The following is a 19,654-nucleotide window of genomic DNA, read 5'->3' on the forward strand; positions in this document are numbered from 1 at the left end:
CCATGATAACGCACCGTCTCACAAGGCTCATATTGTGAACACTTTTTGAAGCTCGACAAATATCATCGAACAACCACCGTATTCACCGAATATAGCCCCCTGTGACTTTTTCCTTTTCCCAAAACTTAAATTTACACTCCGCTTTGAGTCGATAGAGGCCATTAAGGAGAATTCGCTGAAGAAGCGGAAGAAGATCTTTTCAAACGCGTTTAAAAGGGGCTTTGATGACTGGACTAATCGTTGACATATGAGTATTGCCTCGAATGGAGCCTATTTTGAAGGCGACAAAATAAATGTTGATGATTAAACAATTATTGTGCGTTTTATTGTAAAATTCCCGGTACTTTTTTGACAGAATGTATGACAACATCATAAAAAAGTGATCTACGCCATCTTCCGTAGTTAATTATGTACATACAGGTATGTATAAGATATATCCCGACTAGAAATTTTGGTAAGGTGATGATTAGGTGCAAATAAGGCAGACCGCATTCCAAATTTGCGCCTCATAAGGCAGCCAAACTAGGCCCAAGTCCCGAAAGGTATCGCCACACATCTGCCTCATTAGGCGCAGGTTCGAAAAACCGAACTTCGGTAATACTCCGGATGCCCTTCTACAAATCAGTTAGGGATTCCAATTTATGCCTAAGTGAGACACTGCCACAGATTTTCGTGACCACAACCAAATTTGGTATTGTTCTGGCATGCCAATCTTTGTCTTGCCTAACGTGGGCCTGGTAAGGTAATAGTGAGGCGTGCCTCAGTCACTGCAATTCTAGTCGGGATATTGGGTTGGCAACTAAGTAATTGTGGATTTCACTCATAGATGGCTTCAGTTGAATTTTTAGGTTTGCAGACGTAGTACAAATGTAAAACACATTTTGTTATTTGAAAGTTGGCAATTCAGCTGTCAATCAGTAAAACAAGTTTTTTGATCGGTTGTGTAGTTTTCGTATGGCGTTCGTTGAAAAATGGAAAATCAAAAGGAACATTTTCGTCATATTTTGCTTTTTTATTTCCGCAAAGGGAAAACCTCATTGCAGGCTCATAAAAAGTTATGCGCTGTTTGTGGTGACGAAGCCTTAAAAGAACGGCAGTGTCAAAATTGGTTTGCCAGGTACGATTTCGTTCTGGTGATTTTTCACTCAAAGATGAAAAACGTTCTGGTCGTCCAGTTGAAGTTGATGGCGCCCTAATCAAAGCAATAATCGATTCGAATCTTCACACTACAACACGTGAGATTACAGAGAAACTTCATGTATCACATACATGCATTGAAAATCACTTAAAACAACTTGGCTATGTTCAAAAACTCGATACATGGATTCCTCGTGAATTGAAAGAAACGCATTTAACGCAACGTATTAACAGCTGCGAATTGCTAAAGAAACGCAATGAAAATTATCCTTTTTTAAAACGACTGATAACTGGCGATGAAAAATGGGTTGTTTACAACAATATCAAGCGGAAAGGATCGTGGAGCAGGCCAGGTGAACCAACTCAAACAACATCAAAAATGATGTTCATCAAAAGAAGGTTTTGTTATCAGCTTGGTGGGATTACAAACGAATTGTCTACTTTGAACTCTTACCACCCAGCCGAGCGATCTATTCTGCTGTCTACATTGAACAACTAACGACCAACTAGCGGCCCGAATTAGCAAATCGAAAAAAGTATTGTATTCCATCATGACAATGCAAGGCCACACACATCTTTCGCCACTCGGCAAAAATTATTGGAGTTTGGTTGGGATGTTTTGCCACATCCACCATATAGTCCTGACCTTGCACCATCTGATTACTTTTTGTTTCGATCTTTACAAAACTCCTTGAATGGTAAAAATTTCAATAATGATGATGATGTCAAATCGTGACTGATTCAGTTTTTTGCTAATAAAAACCAAAAGTTTTATGAACGTGGGATTATGATGCTGCCAAAAAGATGGTAAAAATTCATTGATCAAAATGGGCAATACATTACAGAATAAAGTTATTTAGTTCCTCGACAATTGTCTCTGATTTTCTAAAAAAAATCCACAATTACTTAGTTGCCAACCCAATACATATAAGGATATTTTATGTAAAAGTTTAAGTTAATTTCATATAATAATAATATTTATTTTGTTTGTGAATTACTTGCAAACTGGTAAAACAATAAATTTTGAATTCAGTTAAAAAGAATCGAGAAAAAATACCCAGTTTGCAAAAGAAAACAATTATTTTCCTAAATCCATGAATTCAAGTTCGAATTGTTGGAGCATCCACAGTATTCACCAGATTTTACCCCTAGCGACTTCCATCAGTTTCCAGACTTAAAACAATTCATGCGTGGAAAGCGTTTTTCATCAAATGATGAGGCCATAGCATCTGTGGAAGCGTATTTTGCAGCCCGCGGACACTCACTTCTGGGATGGAGTTCATAAATTGGAATTTCGTTGGAACAGGTGTATTGAATACTGAATTCGTTATAATTTCTGTCTCCTTATCATCAAAACGAGCATATTCAATTCCTAAGAAGGGTGTTAAGGACTGTTATGGATGAACATTGCTTTAGAATTCTTCCACAGCCAAAACGTAAATAGCCAAAGTGAAAATGGGATTTATTGATGTATTATAGCCTTCTGGTATAATAGCCGGCAACCAGAGCTGGAGCGTAGTGATTGCTTTTGGAACGAAATTACTCTCAATTACAAGGTACAAGGAATTTTTATTCCATCAGTCCACTTCAAAGGAACTGATTACTGCTCCATTTCTTAGAAGTAATTTCAAAAGCATTTTTCTTCAATTCCATTATAAGAAATGGAAGTTTGTAATTGGAATAAATTATATGCTAGCAATGTCAAATACTTTGAAAGGAATTAAAAACATAAGAAATTTCTTTCAACTCCGTTGATTGCAATAGAAAAATATTTTGTTTGCTTCCAATTTCATTTATGATCCTTAAAGTAAAAAACTTAAAAACCAATGGAAAATAACTTATTAATAATTTGCTGACTGATGAATTGAATTTGCTTTCTTCAATTTCTTAATAGTAAGCACGAATAGAACCGCCGCGCTGGAATTAAATCGCAACTATATATGTAATTCTAGTTGTTGGAAACACGTCGCTGACTTGTACTTCGTTCGCAGTACTCCTAACCACCGTCGTTTCATCGACTTGTATTGTTTTCCGAATTTTCCTTTTTTTCCGGTCTTTCCCAGCCTTGGTAGCAAAAAATATTCCATCTACTTCTAATTTCAGTATATTATCGATTTTGTATCCATTAAAACTTCAAATTGTACCTTGCCGATAAATTTTTTAATAACTTTTTAATAAGAAATTGAAGGAATTGCCGCTTCCAGAAAAAGGGTTTAGAACGCCGAGTACACACACCATTGACCTCTTCGGCGTCGATTGAGAGACTATTTTCATTTGCAAGCATTGTAACTGCCCCAGACGCCATATTCCGCATGTAATTGTAATTGTAATATAATGCATTTCCCCAGCTCTGTCAGAAACCTCTACAAATGTAGGAAGAGTTTTTTATAGCCCCATAACGGGACTAGGCGATCGCATACATAAAACAATTGCAAGGCAAGGGCAGTTTAGGGAGCAGTTTGAAAAAAAATTATCACACAAGCAGGCGCAATATATGCTTGCTTAACAACTGTCAACAAATGGTAACTTTGCTACAAGCTCTTGAAGGTTTTGAATAGCGGACACTTAAATATGCTCCGAAAATTTGCTAATGGCTAATGCTGAAAAGTACGCGAACAAAGCTGATATATGTACATATGTGTATCAATATTTTCTCAATGTTGAATACAAATGATTCTCACGTAGAAGGGATAGATGTATAAGTAGTGTACTCGGGTATGACAAATTTCCAACAGTCACTGCAAAAAAAAAATTTAGAAAATAATTGTAAGCAATTAACGAGTGAAATCAACCGATGCAAGTTAAGGGAATTCTTAAAAACATTTCTCAAAACGGAATGTAAATAGCCATAGCAATTGCATACAACCATTTAATAAACATTAGCAATCCCACCTCGCCCATACATATCAGCCGTACATACACACATGCATAAAGGAAATGTATTAATGGGCAATTTTTACATACTAAATATTGTGAAATACAAAAACTGTTTCGCAGTTGTTACTGTTATTGTTGTGTAAAAAAATAAGAGGTAATATTGAGCATTTTATTACAAAATTATAGAAAAACCAAATGGAAGGGCATGAAGCAAAAGTCTTTTAAAAATTGGCTTCATTTGTTATGAAAACTATACTTTGTGTTTGTACTTATGTATGTGTGACAATGCTACAATAAATAGGTAGTAAACAAACTATGTCGGCGCATGCATATTTCATTAACAGTGAAACCTCCGCTATAACCAAGTTGAAGGGGTTGGGCAAATGCTTCGTTATATTTATAGAATATCTAAGCCTCCATACAACGAAAAATACAAAATTAAAAAAAAAATCAATCAGAGTTTTGTTTATTTTTTTAGTTTTTATTTGCAAGATCAAACAATAATGAGAAACGTTCACTGTTTCAATTTTTTATTATTGAACACATCATGAAAAGTTTCCAATTGGTCCACAACACGATGAATGCTGCTGAAGTGACAGTCCTTGGCCGGATGTAAATCCGGGTCGTGCCGGTTACAAAGAACGTGGGAACACTTCCGTTTTTTAGTTTGTTTATGCTCATCTATATATATAAATGTGAAAATCTGTCCCTATATTCGCTTAAAACTCGAGAACGGCTGAACGGATTTATCTTATCTTGGTCTTGAATTATTCGTGGAGGTCTAGGGAAGGTTTAAAAGGTGAGAAAAATTCGAATAATTGCCGGTAAAATGGTCAAAACGTGGACCCGGGTAACCTTTGGTTGTGTATGTACAATATGGGTATCAAATGAAAGCTGTTGATAAGTGCTTTGATACGGGGTAATTTTCATACCTATTGATGACTAGGGTCTCGAAATATATGCCAAAACGTGGACCCGTCGTGTCTTTAAACCGAATTAAACCAAACTTACACACATTGTTAAGGAGGTATTGAAGATGGTTTCCGTATAGTTTGGATACCTATTGGTAGATACGGTCTCGAGATATAGGTCAAAACGTGGACCCGGGTAACCTTCGGATGTGTATGTACAATATGGGTATCAAATGGAAGCTGTTGGTGAATGCTTTAGTTCAGAGTATTTCCATCCGCTCCGTGACTAGGGTCTCGAGATAGAGACCAAAACGTGGACCCTAGAATATGTTTGTACAATATGGATATCAAATGAAAGCTGTGGTTAAGTGCTTTAATACGGGTTAATTTTCATACCTATTGATGACTAGGGTCTCGAAATATATGCCAAAACGTGGACCCGCCGTGTCTTTAAACCGAATTAAACCGAACTTACACACATTGTTAAGTAGGTATTGAAGATGGTTTCCGTATAGTTTGAATACCTATTGGTAGATAGGGTCTCGAGATATAGGTCAAAACGTGGACCCGGGTAACCTTCGGACGTGTATGTACAATATGGCTAGCAAATGGAAGCTGTTGATGATTTCTATAGTATAGAGTATTTTTAATACCGTTCCGTGACTAGGGTCTCGGGATATAGGCCAAAACGTGGACCCGGGTAACCCTAGGATATGTTTGTACAATATGGATATCAAATGGAAGCTGTTGGTGAATGCTTTAGTACAGAGTATTTTTCATGCCGCTCCGTGACTGGGGTCTCGAGATATAGCTCAAAACGTGGACCCGGGTAACCTTTGGTTGTGTATGTACAATATGGGTATCAAATGAAAGCTGTTGATAAGTACTTTAATACGGGGTCATTTTCATACCTATTGATCACTAAGGTCTCGAAATATATGCCAAAACGTGGACCCGCCGTGTCTTTGCACCGAATTAAACCAAACTTACACACATTGTTAAATAAGTATTGAAAATGGGTTTCGTAAAGTTTGGTTGTAATTCGGAACACCGGCAACGCGTACAGCGTTCTTTGAACCAGCCATAATGTCGTTTACTTTTTTAACGCTTGGGGCGGAACTGAACTGTCAAATTGACAGTATGAGTTACAATGTGTCAATATTTCTTTCAGATTTGGACGCCATAAGGAGAAGACGTAAGTGCAAAGTGTAAACATTTTTTGTGAATTTTTTTGGAGTGGATTTTGGAACAGTGAGTAATTTCTTACGAAATTTGAGAGTTTAATGTGAAATCCGAATGTTCAAATGAAATGATGTTTTGTGGATTTATTTTTTCGGTTCATTTGCGATAAGCTACGATACACCATGAGTGAAAAAAAGGTAAAAAAAAAGGAAAACACAAAAGAAATTGTTAAAGGATGCAAGAGAAGAGCACGAAAAATGCGTAACTTTGATGCAAAATTTAATAGTCTTATCATGCAAATTGTCAACAATTTTCAGAAGAAAAGAGATGATTTAAGAAAATCACAACAAAATAAAATAATCCTGCCCATGTGGAATTGGGCTTTTAAACACATATGCATCGAAAACATAATCCACAAAATTGAAAAAAAAACATGTTTTAAAATCTCAGAATACCATAATTACAATCATGTTTATTACAGTACAAATGCCAAGACAATCACGTAATCATATTGGTCGTTCGACAAATAATAATAGGCGCATGAGAAATGCCCGGAATAACGCGACATCAGAAGAACGTCAAGAACAAAATGAAGTAGTCAAACGATTGATGAATAATGCTATCCAAGCAACTATTTTAATTGGCAAATTCAAGAATGAAGACGTTCTAATACCCAGAATTCCAATGATTCCACCTAAATTGCCATTTGAATTCAAGCGTTTGCAACTGCCCATTCGTTTAGCATTTGCAATAACTATCAATAAATCACAAGGGTGAACTTTAGAAATATGCGGGATGAATTTAGAAGAACCAGTATTCACCCATGGTCAACTATACGTTGGCTGTTCACGTGTTGGGAAGCCAACAACATTATATATTTACTCAAAAGCAAATAGAAAAACAAAAAATATTGTTTATACCAAAGCGCTTGAATAAAGCATAAAGAAATAAATAATATGAAAACCATATCTTTTCTGTTCTAAACCATATCTATTCTATTTTAGTGTGCCCAGCGAAGCGGGCCGGGTTTGCTAGTTTTGAATACAACCATCAATCGATTTGCCTCAAGATATCGAAACCTCAAATATATGTATAATGCGGTGTAGAATGCTTGGCCTCGAAAAATGTTTTCACGTAGGCAAATCGGCATGCGATTCACTGAATATCGCACAGGAATGTGCACTCAACGCACTATACTTCATTATTTAGAGGCTTTTGCTAATGGGACTCTAACTGCCAACATTTTCAGAATTCATTGCATGGATAGGCTTTTGAATAATGGATTTCTTTTCCCCAAACTAATATATCAATTGAAGCGCATGAAATCGATAGGGAACAATAATATCATTCTGTCACAGAAAGGGGAAAATTTTAAATTAATGGCAAAAATTGTGAAATGAGCCACGTATACGAGTATATGTAGGACAAAACTATACGACTATTTCTAAATTAAAAAAAAATACGAAATATATTACCCTGGCATACATATGATATGCACATTGCATTATTGAAAATAATTTCCATATTTCCGTAATTAATGTGAAGCCAAGACTTTTTGTAACTGTATCATTCGGTAATGCACAGGTGCGCATCTCCATGCAAGAAAACATGAAATAATAGAAACATTTTTTTTTATAACCGGTCGCTCCTCGGCAGGTAATGGCAAACCTCCGGGTAATGTGTTTCTGCCATGAAAAAGCTCCTCATAAAAACTATCTGTCGTTCGGACACCATAAATTGGAGGAGGAGCCCGGCCAAACACCTAACAGAAGTGTACGCGCCTATTATTTATTTATTTTTTATACACAAGTACGTATTCAGTGTTTAAATAACATATTGCTTATACATACATAAGAAGCTTCATGCCATAACAAGATCTATAATATTACTTCATGTTGCTAATAACAGGCATGCACAATTAAAAATATTAATACTAAAAATAATATTAAGCGCGAGAAGCGTCAAACAGAAAGTCGAGCATTCTTAAAGTAGGCAAGAGTTGTTGGAATGCATGTATCAGCCACTAAGCGAAATTTGGTCAGAGGAAGACTGGAACCTAAATGCACTCTGCCCAGCCCATAAGGTGCTCCTGCAGTTTGTGACAATTACCGCAAGATAAACCTAGATCCTATTAGCAATAGTGAAAAATTGAAGCCTATCGCCAACAAACTAATTGGATGGCTTATCAGTGTGGCTTCAGGCCTGGAAAATTCACCATTGACGAGGCATTTCCGGTTCGTCCGATCCTGCATTCGATTTCGGAGATTTAACAGCTACTTTTGATAGCACCGAGAGGATATGTTTAATTTTGGAATCCCCTAAACTTATACGGCTTTTCCCAAGCATAAGAAGAATGGTGTTGAGTTCAGTTTAGCTCGGTTGAAGCAGGGAAGGACTTCCGCAAATCCTTCAAATTCGATCGGAGGTTTCAGACTAGGTCACCCCATAACTTGTAACTTTTTGAATGCGATATTCAATGTCACTGTCATAATCATCATTGCCCTAAATATCAGCTCTCTCAGCGTAGCTTTCTCTCAGACATGTCATTGTTGGCAGCTACCATATAGCTAAGAAGTTGTAAAGGGCTTTGTTTACTTTTGTTTCTTGTTTATTTTTCTCAGCTTGAGTTAATAGTAGAAAATAACAGATACGCCATTCAATGAGAATAATGCTTGAAAATTATAATAAAAACAACTGTACCTCAAACTCGTCTAGCTCTGCAGGGGTTGTAATATAAAGAACAAAAGCTGGAAAACTGTAATATCAGAAAAAATTATAGCATCAAAATTTTGGTGGACAGCATGTAGATGTACTGATTGTAGAAATGAAGTAGTCACAGTAGCAGTTTATAGATCAGCGAAGAGCTCAAAGTTTTTCAGAGGCAATAGTTGATGATTGAGATTTTGTAGAATTTGAAGGGTCGGAATATGATGACGATAATGTATATGCAAATAAATTTAATAAATTTTTTACCAAGCATAGAAGAAAATAATATACATATGTATGAATTGAGTATGGCCAATATGTAAATTACATTGAAGAGATAAAGGGCGTATTTAAATTTAGGGAGATTACATTAGAAGAACTTTACATAAAGGGTGGTTAAGTTTCAAGGGCCGGTGTTGATTTTGAATAAAATACAATTTTTTTAGAAATTATTGTAATTTCTCTTTATTATGATAATATTGGTATGGCGCCTCGGCGGCACATCTCCATCCGATGGTCCAAATTTTCGATGACGCTGAGGCATAATTGAGGTTGTATGCCGTTAATGTGCCGAATTACCTCATCATTTAGCCCTTGAATTGTTGCTGGCTTATCGACGTACATCTTTTCTTTGAAATAACCCCAAAGAAAGAAGTCCAACGGCGTCGTTGACGTTTAGGTGTGGTTCATATTCAACATCCGCCCTTGAAATTTAACCACCCTTTATATTTTGGCCTCCTATTTGTGGTGTGCGTCTTGATGTTGTTCCACAAATGGAGGGACCTACAGTTTTAAGCCGACTCCGAACGGCAGATATTTTTATGAGGAGATTTTTCATGACAGAAATACACACGGAGGTTTGCCATTGCCTGCCGAGGGGCGACCGCTATTAAAAAATTGTTTTTCTTTAATTTTGGTGTTTCACCGAGACTTGATCCTACGTTCTCTCTGTGAATTCCGAATGGTAGTCAGGCACCAACCCATTCGGCTACGGCGGCCGAACTTTTTAACACATGTAAAACCGTGAAGAATAAACCAGATTTCTTAGGAATAAGCAGATTACTGGACCGAAATAGGGTACACAATACTGGTCGTGGTAAATACGTTAATTACGAGAGGTGCATGATAGACACCAAAGAACGAAAATAAATGGTAAGACGTCGGAATGTGAAAAGACTAAAATAGGAGTACCACAAGAATCAACTTTTGGACCTATACTATTTACTTTTTATATAATATAAATGATTTAAAAATGTTTTAGAATGATAAGGAAATGTAGAATATTACTATATGCTGATTTATGCTGAAGGAAAAATAAATATTAGCTGATATAGACGAAGTCACTAAATGGTTGAAAATTAACAAACTTAAATTAAAAAAAAAATCAAATTTGCTAGAAATTAACAAAAAAAAGTGAACAATTAACACAATCAAATATCTAGAAGTAATTATTGATAAAGAATTAAAATATAAGCCTCATATTGAATATAACACATGGCCTGAATAGTCCCGCTTCTTGATAAGAAAAAATACCTTTCAAACGAAGCAATGGCTTGTAAAGTGTTATGGGGGCTCCGCTCCATCAGAAACAACAATAAAACATCTTTTACTGACTACAAACGTGGTCATAGAGACACGGATGATGCAAAACGCAGTGCACGTCCAAATGAGAGGTATCACCAGAAAATATAAAAAAGATCCACAAAATCGTTTTGAATGATCGAAATGTGAGTTGCGTGAGTTAGCCGACATCGTAAAGATATAAAAAAAACGTGTTGGCTTTATATTGCTTGAGCATTTGACTATGAGAAAGTTCTGTTCAGAGTGGGTGCCGCGTTTCCTCACTGTTGACCAAAGACAAGATAACGCTGAAACTGGGGCCTAGTTCGGGGCAAAAGATAAATCGTTCTACAAAAGTGGAATGATTGCGTTGTTCTTGATGGAAATTACGTTGATGAATAAAGCTAAGTTTGAAAAAAAAACGTGTTTTCTTTGTTGGGTCGGGACTTTTCAGCCTATGTGTTATAGCAAGAAGATTGGGAAAAAATTAGCCTACTTTAGAAGAATTCGCAATAAAACAGATATAATGACAGCAAAAAAATGTATGATATCAAATGGAAAGATTGCAAAAATTGCAGAATAAGGGCATGCGACATACTTATAGTATATTGAAATGTAGTAGATATACATCAATTAAGGTAATGTTAGAGACTTTAAAGTGACTTAGTATAAATGAAAAATTTGAACTCACACCCTTATGGCAGTTCACAAAATTCAAACTAAAAATACATCAGTATATTTAACGGATAGGATTGAATACGTAATACAAAAGCTAAGAAATAGTGATGCTTTTAGAATTAGACAAGACTATTGACACAAAATTCATTGTATTATATTAGTCCGAAATTACCTAAGGAAACAAAAAACGAGAATGTGTAGAATTCATTAGGAAGAAGGGTAGTTTTCCAATAATCTTCCAAGCGGAGATCTATGCCATCTGTCTGTGGCATATATATAATAGTAGTTGTAAACGCCAAGCGAAACCTCTACTGGGAGTGTACAACCAAAAGAGGTTTAAACAACTCATAGGGAGGGTTATGAGGATAATCTGAGAATACGCACGGACATCCTCACAGGCCACTGCAGACTGCGAAGTCATCTGTACATAATCGGGATTTGGTCTACGAACTCTTGCCATTTCTGCAACCAATCCCAGGAGACTCCAATGAACCTGGAATGCAGCGCTATAGCGGGGAGAAGGTTGAGAAATTTTGGTCGACTGCAGCAAGAGGAAAAGCACATACGCTCAATCCAACCCAACTCTATCCTGATCTTAATAAGGGAACTGGGCTTGGATGAGGTAACACAAATAATAAATAAGTAATAATAATAATTTACCTAAAATTTGGCTTTAACAGCACCAACAATATAGCCCGGAAATCAGGTGCTATTTCAGACGCGTTAGACAAGTGAAAAGTAGAGCACTCTCTCGACGAGCAAAAATCACACTCTCCAAACCGCTCATAATTCCCGATATCTAATAAAAAGGATAATGCTTTGGTAGCATTTGAGAGGAATGCATTAAGTAGCATTGGTACTCCAGTGATATGATCCTTAGGCTCGACGTCCATGGGTGGACAGAGAAAGCAAACGATCTGTAGCAGGTGGAACTTCGCAAAGGACAGGGGCGATTGGTCCGCCAAACGACCGTCGTGCCAAATCAGAAAATAAATAATTAATAATTGACGAAACGTAAGTTTAAATAAAAGTTTACATTTTTATTAAACTGTGTTTGCTTCAGCACTTCGAATTGTAAAATATTGAAAATATTATACATACTTACATATATTAGTGTTCTGTACACAAAATCAAAAATCATTGAAATAATTGAAGTCATAAAATGTACGAAATCACCTTTCTAGGTTTATATAAAAATGCATATTTCTCTACAAAATATCGGCACGTAATAGCTCAAGATATCATGAAAACAATAGTACGTACGGGTCAATAAATAAATAAATAAATAAGCTTACGCGCCAGTTACTACGAATTATATATAACACATTTTTTCAAAACAAGCTGGCTTAACCTGAAATATTTTCCAAAGATTTTAGACGACTTGGCGAATTCGTGACAATTTTTTTTCGAGAATTTCAGTTTCTTATTTTTTTACGAGTAAGTTATAACAAAATAGACACAAAAATTATTAAAATAGTGGCTACAGTGGGGTGTGGTAGCAGATAACCCTGAAAACCATGAGCAATTCATCAGTGAAATGTGGTGGCGAACCCATGTAGAATCTTTCGTCACTCAGACATATTCGGTGCTCAAGAGAAGCAATTGAGGGCTTGCACCTGAGTATACAGCCCCTTAATGCGTAAGGTTGATGGTTAATGCCTTTATAAAATCAAATACTGACATCTCCACCCTACTCAAGGGCAAAGCAAGAAACCACTGGATCGCGCCGTCTACTACAGTTGATATAGAAGAAAGACTTCGCCATCAAGTTCTTACAGCGAATACCCATAATATTGACAGCCTTGAAATCTAACAGAAAATCTATTGTAAACAAGTATCAAGCGGATCCAGAGAAAAACTTCACTTGGTGTAACAAATGGACACCAGTTAGCACGAGGAAGAAACCACGCTTTGGTCAACTCAAACAAAATCGTTTATAGTAGAGTTACCCGGTAGGAAGGGTCTTTACAATTTTTTTCAGCGCTGTCGCTGAATGGGGTATAAATATTTCTGTCAATTATCAAAAAGCAGTTTTGTTATCGACTTTGGTGTATCCGGTAAGCCCCACTGAAGTTTTCTCACAAATATAATAGTAGAACATTTTAGTTTTCAAATGCCCTATATGAAATAAAACTTTTGGGAATTTTCTTGAAAAAGGGATCAAATTGACACGTAAAATGAGTAAGCTATGGGGTTTAAATGTCTACAATGTTTTTAGTGCATATGCACTACTAAAAACCACCTACACATAACACTTGTAACGTAATAATATGTACGTTCACATATTCATGCTTAACTCCCAATCCGTAATTTAAAAGCGAGATTATAAAATAATCCGACATAATAACCATACTTTTTCATATCGATTGTCAATTTTGCAGGTAATCTGCCATATGTGAACGGGTAGATTAATTTTGTAGGTTTATTGGTAATTAATGCATATGTGAACGTACTTTAACATAGAGATTTCTATGACCAAATTCTATACTTTGATCTACTTTAAACAAATTTAAGTGTGCTGGACTATAACTTTGTTCTACACAAATGGTCCGCACATAATGTTCACTTTTCTGTTCCAATCGAAAAATAAAACTTTTTTGTGCAGTGTAATTATAGAATCTTTTCATTATAAGAAAATAATCAGCTCATACCTATTTGGTTTATTTGAATTGCGCTCTCTTAACACATACCGCGCAAATAAAAAAGTAAGCGATAAAGTGCATTTGTGCAAAGGCAAATGTATGTACATACATACATATACATATGCAAGCAGATCAAGAGCCACGCCATAATCAAGTAAACAACCAAAAAAATAAATACTGTTGTTGACTTGTTGCTTGACTGTCGTTGCTTTTCTTGTAAAAAAAACAATATAGGAGTGGAAAGAAAGATAATTTGTTAAAAGATTTATTGCAATTATTGAATATTTTTAGGTAATTATTAAAAAAATGCAACAATTGGAGCAAATGTTTTTTTTATTATTTAAGATATTATAGGTTAGGCACTTCTCTTCTTCGTAGTTGGCATGATAACATTATTAATGGTGCGGTTACCTATCAACGTAACGTGATTGAAGCCGAGGCAAAGTAAAGTTGTTGAGAATGTACAAGGAAATTTGCCAACCGGTCTTAAACTAAGCAGCTCCGATTTGGCTGCTTTAAAGTGAAGGAAGCAGGTTTCTCGCTTGCAGACTTGTGCATTTCCTTTATAGAAACAAAAATTACCTGAATGCTTTCTATGGAGACAAAGCTTAGCGAAAAAAATTATAGCTTCTAAACCTGCACATTGTAGATGTAAGTATATGTATATCATATAATAAGTAGGCAACAGCAATACAAATTTTGGATTTGTTGACTCATATGGCTAAACACCAGAATTTTTTCTGTTGGAAAGTTTAATTTTTCCCAAAAACACTTTTTTGGGACATACGATAGTTTTGATAAGTTTAGTGCAATATATTTAAGACATTTAAAACCGTTTATTTAAATTGCGTCAACAACAACCAATAATAATAACAACGACAACGGTATACGCCGCATATTAACAAGTTTTGATTATTTGATTTCTTTTTCATTTCAATTATTTATTATAAAAATTAAAGTCATACTACAACAAAAACGATATAACGCAAAGTTTATAAAAGTTGGGAAATGTTCATTGAATTTTCAAACTTTTTATTCAAAACCTTTAGATAATATCCGGGTATACAGCTCTATAGCATATTAAATATAATATTGTAATATACAATATAATAAAGTGTAAATTTCAAGTGGCTTTTTTTTCGATGAGGTCTTGCGTATTTTCTCCATTTAACGCATGGTCGACATTTTTTTATATAGAAAAAATACCCAACCCTCCGCCAGCAAAGAAAATTGCCAAAAATCAAGGCAATCTTTGAGCCAACAAATTAACGAAAAAATATATTCTTTGTTTAACTTTTTCTTCGATAGTCTATGGATATACATTAATGGCCCCTATTATGAGTTACATTCGATCTTCGATATTCGCTGGTTGTCGAAGATCGAAAATCGAATGTCAATTTGGTATTATGAGCGGTGCAACCCTATCGAAATTTTCGTTGTTTACCGAATTTAGAGTCGAATGCAATTTTGCTTTCGATTGTGTAGCGTATTGTGGGAAAACTTGTTAAAGTGTAAGTTATTTGCGATTATTTATGGTTTTATAGTAACCAAATAATAAATATTTACTAATTCGACTAATTCGTGAGTACCAAACAACAATTAGAAAGGCGAAGCCACAATTCGCAAAAGGGATTTGCACCAAAGTTCAAGCAGCAAAAAAATGGGAGGAATTTACAACGGAGCTGAATTGCTTGGGACCACCAGTGAGAACGGCAGCAAAATGGATTAAGCTTAATAATGGTTTTTTTTTTTGTGATGTTTATAGAAATATATTTTATTGGCAGGCATGGGCTGAAATACGTAGAGGAACTGAAATACATATTTTTTTCGAATGACGAATAATTGAATAAAGAAAATTTATAACAAAAATAAAACAGAAACTGTGGCGTAAAGATTTCTATTTAATACTTTTTAGATTTTTCTATAATATTCTCAAAATTTCATTTCTTATGTTTTCTACTTCTGCGTTATTTGACTCCACTTCAATATGTTCAGCATCATTGTACACAGTGGGTTGAGCAAGTCCTAGCATACCTTCATTACCAATACTCAATTGGTACGATCCCTGAGCACAAAATGGCACAACTGTGGCTAGCTTTAAAATATTTGAATCAATTTAACTCGGGTGCACTGCTGCAACAGGTTTTCTGTACTGGACAGTAGGTTCACCAACGCCTCTTTAGATAATCTAAAGTTCTTTAAAAATCTGTAAGGAAATTTCTGTAATATTAAATACGTCAACACATTTTGAAAATTCTAAATTTACTCAGTGGAAGCCATTTCCAGGGGTTTGAATGCGTCCCTCAACTGTTTTCTACTTCTAGCTAGTTCCACTAATCTTTCATCGTCCGATGAATCGTCGAACCACAACTCCGTTGTACTCATTTTCACAAAAAATACTTTTTTTAACTTTTAAAAATAATGTTAGCAAAGAATTTCAACACAATCGGTTTTTCTTTTATTTTGATTTGGTGTATCAGCTGAGAAAAAATTATCTATTGTAAATGCGTCGAGCGATCGAAATTCACAATAGTCCTATTCTTCAACGAATGAGCACCATAATACCAAATGAAAATTCGTTCGATCAGCACTTTCGACTACAGTCGAAGATCGAATGTTGCTCATAATAGGGACCAATATTTATGTATGTATATCGATGTACGCCCTTATTACAACCGCACTTCGGCTTCGGTTTGGTTCATCTCTGTCGAAAAATTGTAACTTGAGTATTGGTATCAAAGCCCACATTTCCTAGTAGAAAAAATTGCTTTGAACTAATGTTAAATTGCTAGTAAGCAATTGTGCAGTGCTGCAGGTCAGTTCTATACTGATAAACGGTGACTCTTGCAAAGTGAAAATGTCGTGAAACTTTTGTTTTCACAGCTTTTTACAATGTAAAGTTATTTTACTGCGTATTATATAATTACTGCAGTACACATGCAAATATATGTAAGATATTGTGTGTTATTTTTATAAACATAAGAATGTTAGAGCTAAAGTTTTCTGCGATTGAAACTTAACTTAACATTTTTGTTATTTTTTTTTTTATAAAAAAAGATTGGATTTTTAAAAACTCCAGACCTTTTTCATTTGGGCATCTTGGGTCCAGCTCAAAAATCAATGTTCGGTCGTTTTCTGGTAATTATAAAGCGTTTTCCAATAACAGGGGTTACAGGTAAATGGATTGCGATGGAGTTATCTGAAGTTATTTTCCACTATTAACGGCATGCCTTCCTCTTTATAATGAAGTAAACATCCGATCATTTATATTATATTAAAAAATAGCATTTTTCTTTGAATATCAAAATAACACCTCTTATTGGAAACCCCTTTATTAAATGCATAGATATGTATGTTCTTATGCTTCCAATGTTTACATTTCTACAACTTTACTTTAAAACTCCAAATACTTCGTTAAATAGTAATATAACGTTAAATAGTAAACTGATAACCAATTTGATAACCTTCATATTTATTTAGGAGTATTTACATACATATATACGTATGTATGTAGATATAAGATAAGTTCTTTATTCATTATTCATTGTTCGCTCTATCTATAGATGAATAATCTGAAGTTCATACTTTAGTCGTTATACACAATGAATGCTTTAGCAACTACGACAAACCATGTATTTATGGAATTTATTTAAACAAAAACTTTAAAAAGCTGTAAAATCTTAAAATAAATACAAACAAAGAAACAACACATAAAAGTTGAATGTTCCCAGTGCCGGTTCATGTAAATTCGAAAAAAGTAAACATAAATAATTTGAAAAATTTTAGTAAATCAGTTAATCACTTCAAATGCATATTTATAAAAACGTATGTCGCTTTTTCCTCACTATCGATTAAGACCTAGTAATCCATTTTTTTTTCGTTTCTAAATTTCAAAATTTATGTATATCTTCTTATTACCACTTTATGATCAAATAAAAGCCATCCATATTCAAAATACAAGAGATATGCACTCCATTGCACCGAGTGCACTCTAGCCTAAATGACATTGCATTCACAAAGCTTACCGACAAATTATTTTTGTAGTCAATTAGCTGGTTGCTGGCTGCGTCACGGTTAGACATTTTGTAAAAAATTCGTTAAGAGCGTTGAATACAAACAAAGACGGCACACAAACTCCGAACAATTGAATCAGAATCGAAAACGATATAAAACTTACTAAGCACCCAAAATGATATACAATTAAGAACTCGAAGTCCTTTTATACTTTTTGACAGCTAAAATTCATCAGGGTTGCGCTCTACTCTAAGTGGAGAGATACATCTAGTGCTGCCATTGAAATCAAATTTAGTAATATTATAAACACCAGCCAAAACACTTGTCAAATCCCGTACAAATATTATAACCGTGCTTGTGGTGGCTTGCATGCATTTTAATTTTAAATTGTTTTCGATTTGATTCGTTAAATTGATTTGCTACCGGCGTTTAAAATTATGGTACACATCGCTAGATATGCACGGTGGCGAAAACTTAAACATTAATTTTGTTTTTGAATAACTTTTTTACTAAATTAGAACAAAAACATGATTTTGAGTGGTGGGAATCTTTGACCTTTTGTGATCTAGTGCTTGTCTGTTTGTATATTGCAGCTGTTTACAGTTCAATGCGTGTTTCATGGATGCCATGCGAACAATTAACAATTCTCCCAAATCCAAAACCTGCAAACCCAGGGCTTGGCTTTTATGGAAACGTTTTATAAGAAACTCATCATTTAATTTGCCATGTGGGTGTTTCCTTTACCTTTTTCTCGTTCCACTTAAATATGTAAATGATTATATATATATAAATATATATATATATATATATATTTCTATATTTCTATATATTTCCTACATGTATACAGCCAACAGTGCGCCCAGATTTAGCCAAAGTGTTGCTATATCAAGTGGCAACTTTGAGCACTCTAAGAATTATAAGAAAGAACAAAGCGACGAGTGAAATTGAAATGTCAAAGACCGAAAAGCGCTGTTAAATAGAACATTGCGCAATGCATGCTCAGGTAACAGCTAGTCGGTCAGATTATGTTACATTGCATGCTTCACGCTACGTACCCACCGTTCCCAACAACCGGGCTTTTCCTTCTATAGGAACCTTTGGGCAGGTTGTTCATCCCACGTACAATCACTTGTTGAAACATCTCTGCGATGTCAGAGCTGACAGCTATTGCCAAAATTTTATAAACACTTCTAGAATTGGTTTACCCAAATCTGGACGGCTATGCAAGTAGGCTTATTGGCTTATCTGCGCCGAAGTGGCGCAAATACGATATCCGTAGGTACCGCCCTGTTTCAAAGTAATTGGCTAAACAGCTGTCTTGTATGATAAGGTGGGTGCTCTAGCCTTCTCCTGTGCCTCAGTATGTTTGACGGCTTAACTAACTCGTCGGTGCTTTCGTCCTCGAAAGAGTTATCTGGGAGCACACTTTTACCAGAAGTACTTGCTGGTTCGAAGTACATGCGGCTGCCGTAGCCGAATGGGTTGGTGCGTGGCTACTATTCGGAATTCACAGAGAGAACGTAGGTTCGAATCTCGGTGAAACACCAAAATTAAGAAAAACATTTTTCTAATAGCGGTCGCCCCTCGGCAGGCAATGGCAAACCTCCGTGCGTATTTCTGCCATGAAAAAGCTCCTCATCAAAATATCTGCCGTCGGAGTCGAATAAAACTGTAGGTCCCTCCATTTGTGGAACAACATCAAGACGCACACCACAAATAGGAGGAGGAGCTCGGCCAAACACCCAAAAATGGCGCACGCGCCAATTATATATATATGTACTTGCTGGTTCGCTACGTTCTCGTTTGACAGTAAATCAGCCAGCCCAACAACGCAGCCAGTCATGCGCCTTCTATGGACAGCTTCTATAACTCTCAAGAAGAAGAATATTCTTCGGTAGCTGCAGGTTCTTCACGGTGCTCTGATTACACAGAGGAGTATTTTTGTCT

General features: G+C 35.5%; 1 protein-coding gene across 1 annotated transcript in view; it reads right to left on the reverse strand.

Annotated features, from left to right (window-relative positions):
- The window catches only part of LOC128860801 (catalase-like), a 38,024-nt gene extending 20,109 nt beyond the window's left edge, over positions 1–17,915 (reverse strand). The window contains exon 1 of the mRNA XM_054098552.1: positions 17,719–17,915. Coding sequence (XP_053954527.1) covers positions 17,719–17,775 — 57 coding nt within the window. The 5' untranslated portion in view covers positions 17,776–17,915. The remainder of the gene's footprint in view (positions 1–17,718) is intronic.
- Between the last annotated feature and the right edge of the window lie 1,739 nt (positions 17,916–19,654).

The sequence above is a fragment of the Anastrepha ludens genome, chromosome 4 (assembly GCF_028408465.1).
Source record: "Anastrepha ludens isolate Willacy chromosome 4, idAnaLude1.1, whole genome shotgun sequence".
NCBI lineage: Eukaryota > Metazoa > Arthropoda > Insecta > Diptera > Tephritidae > Anastrepha > Anastrepha ludens.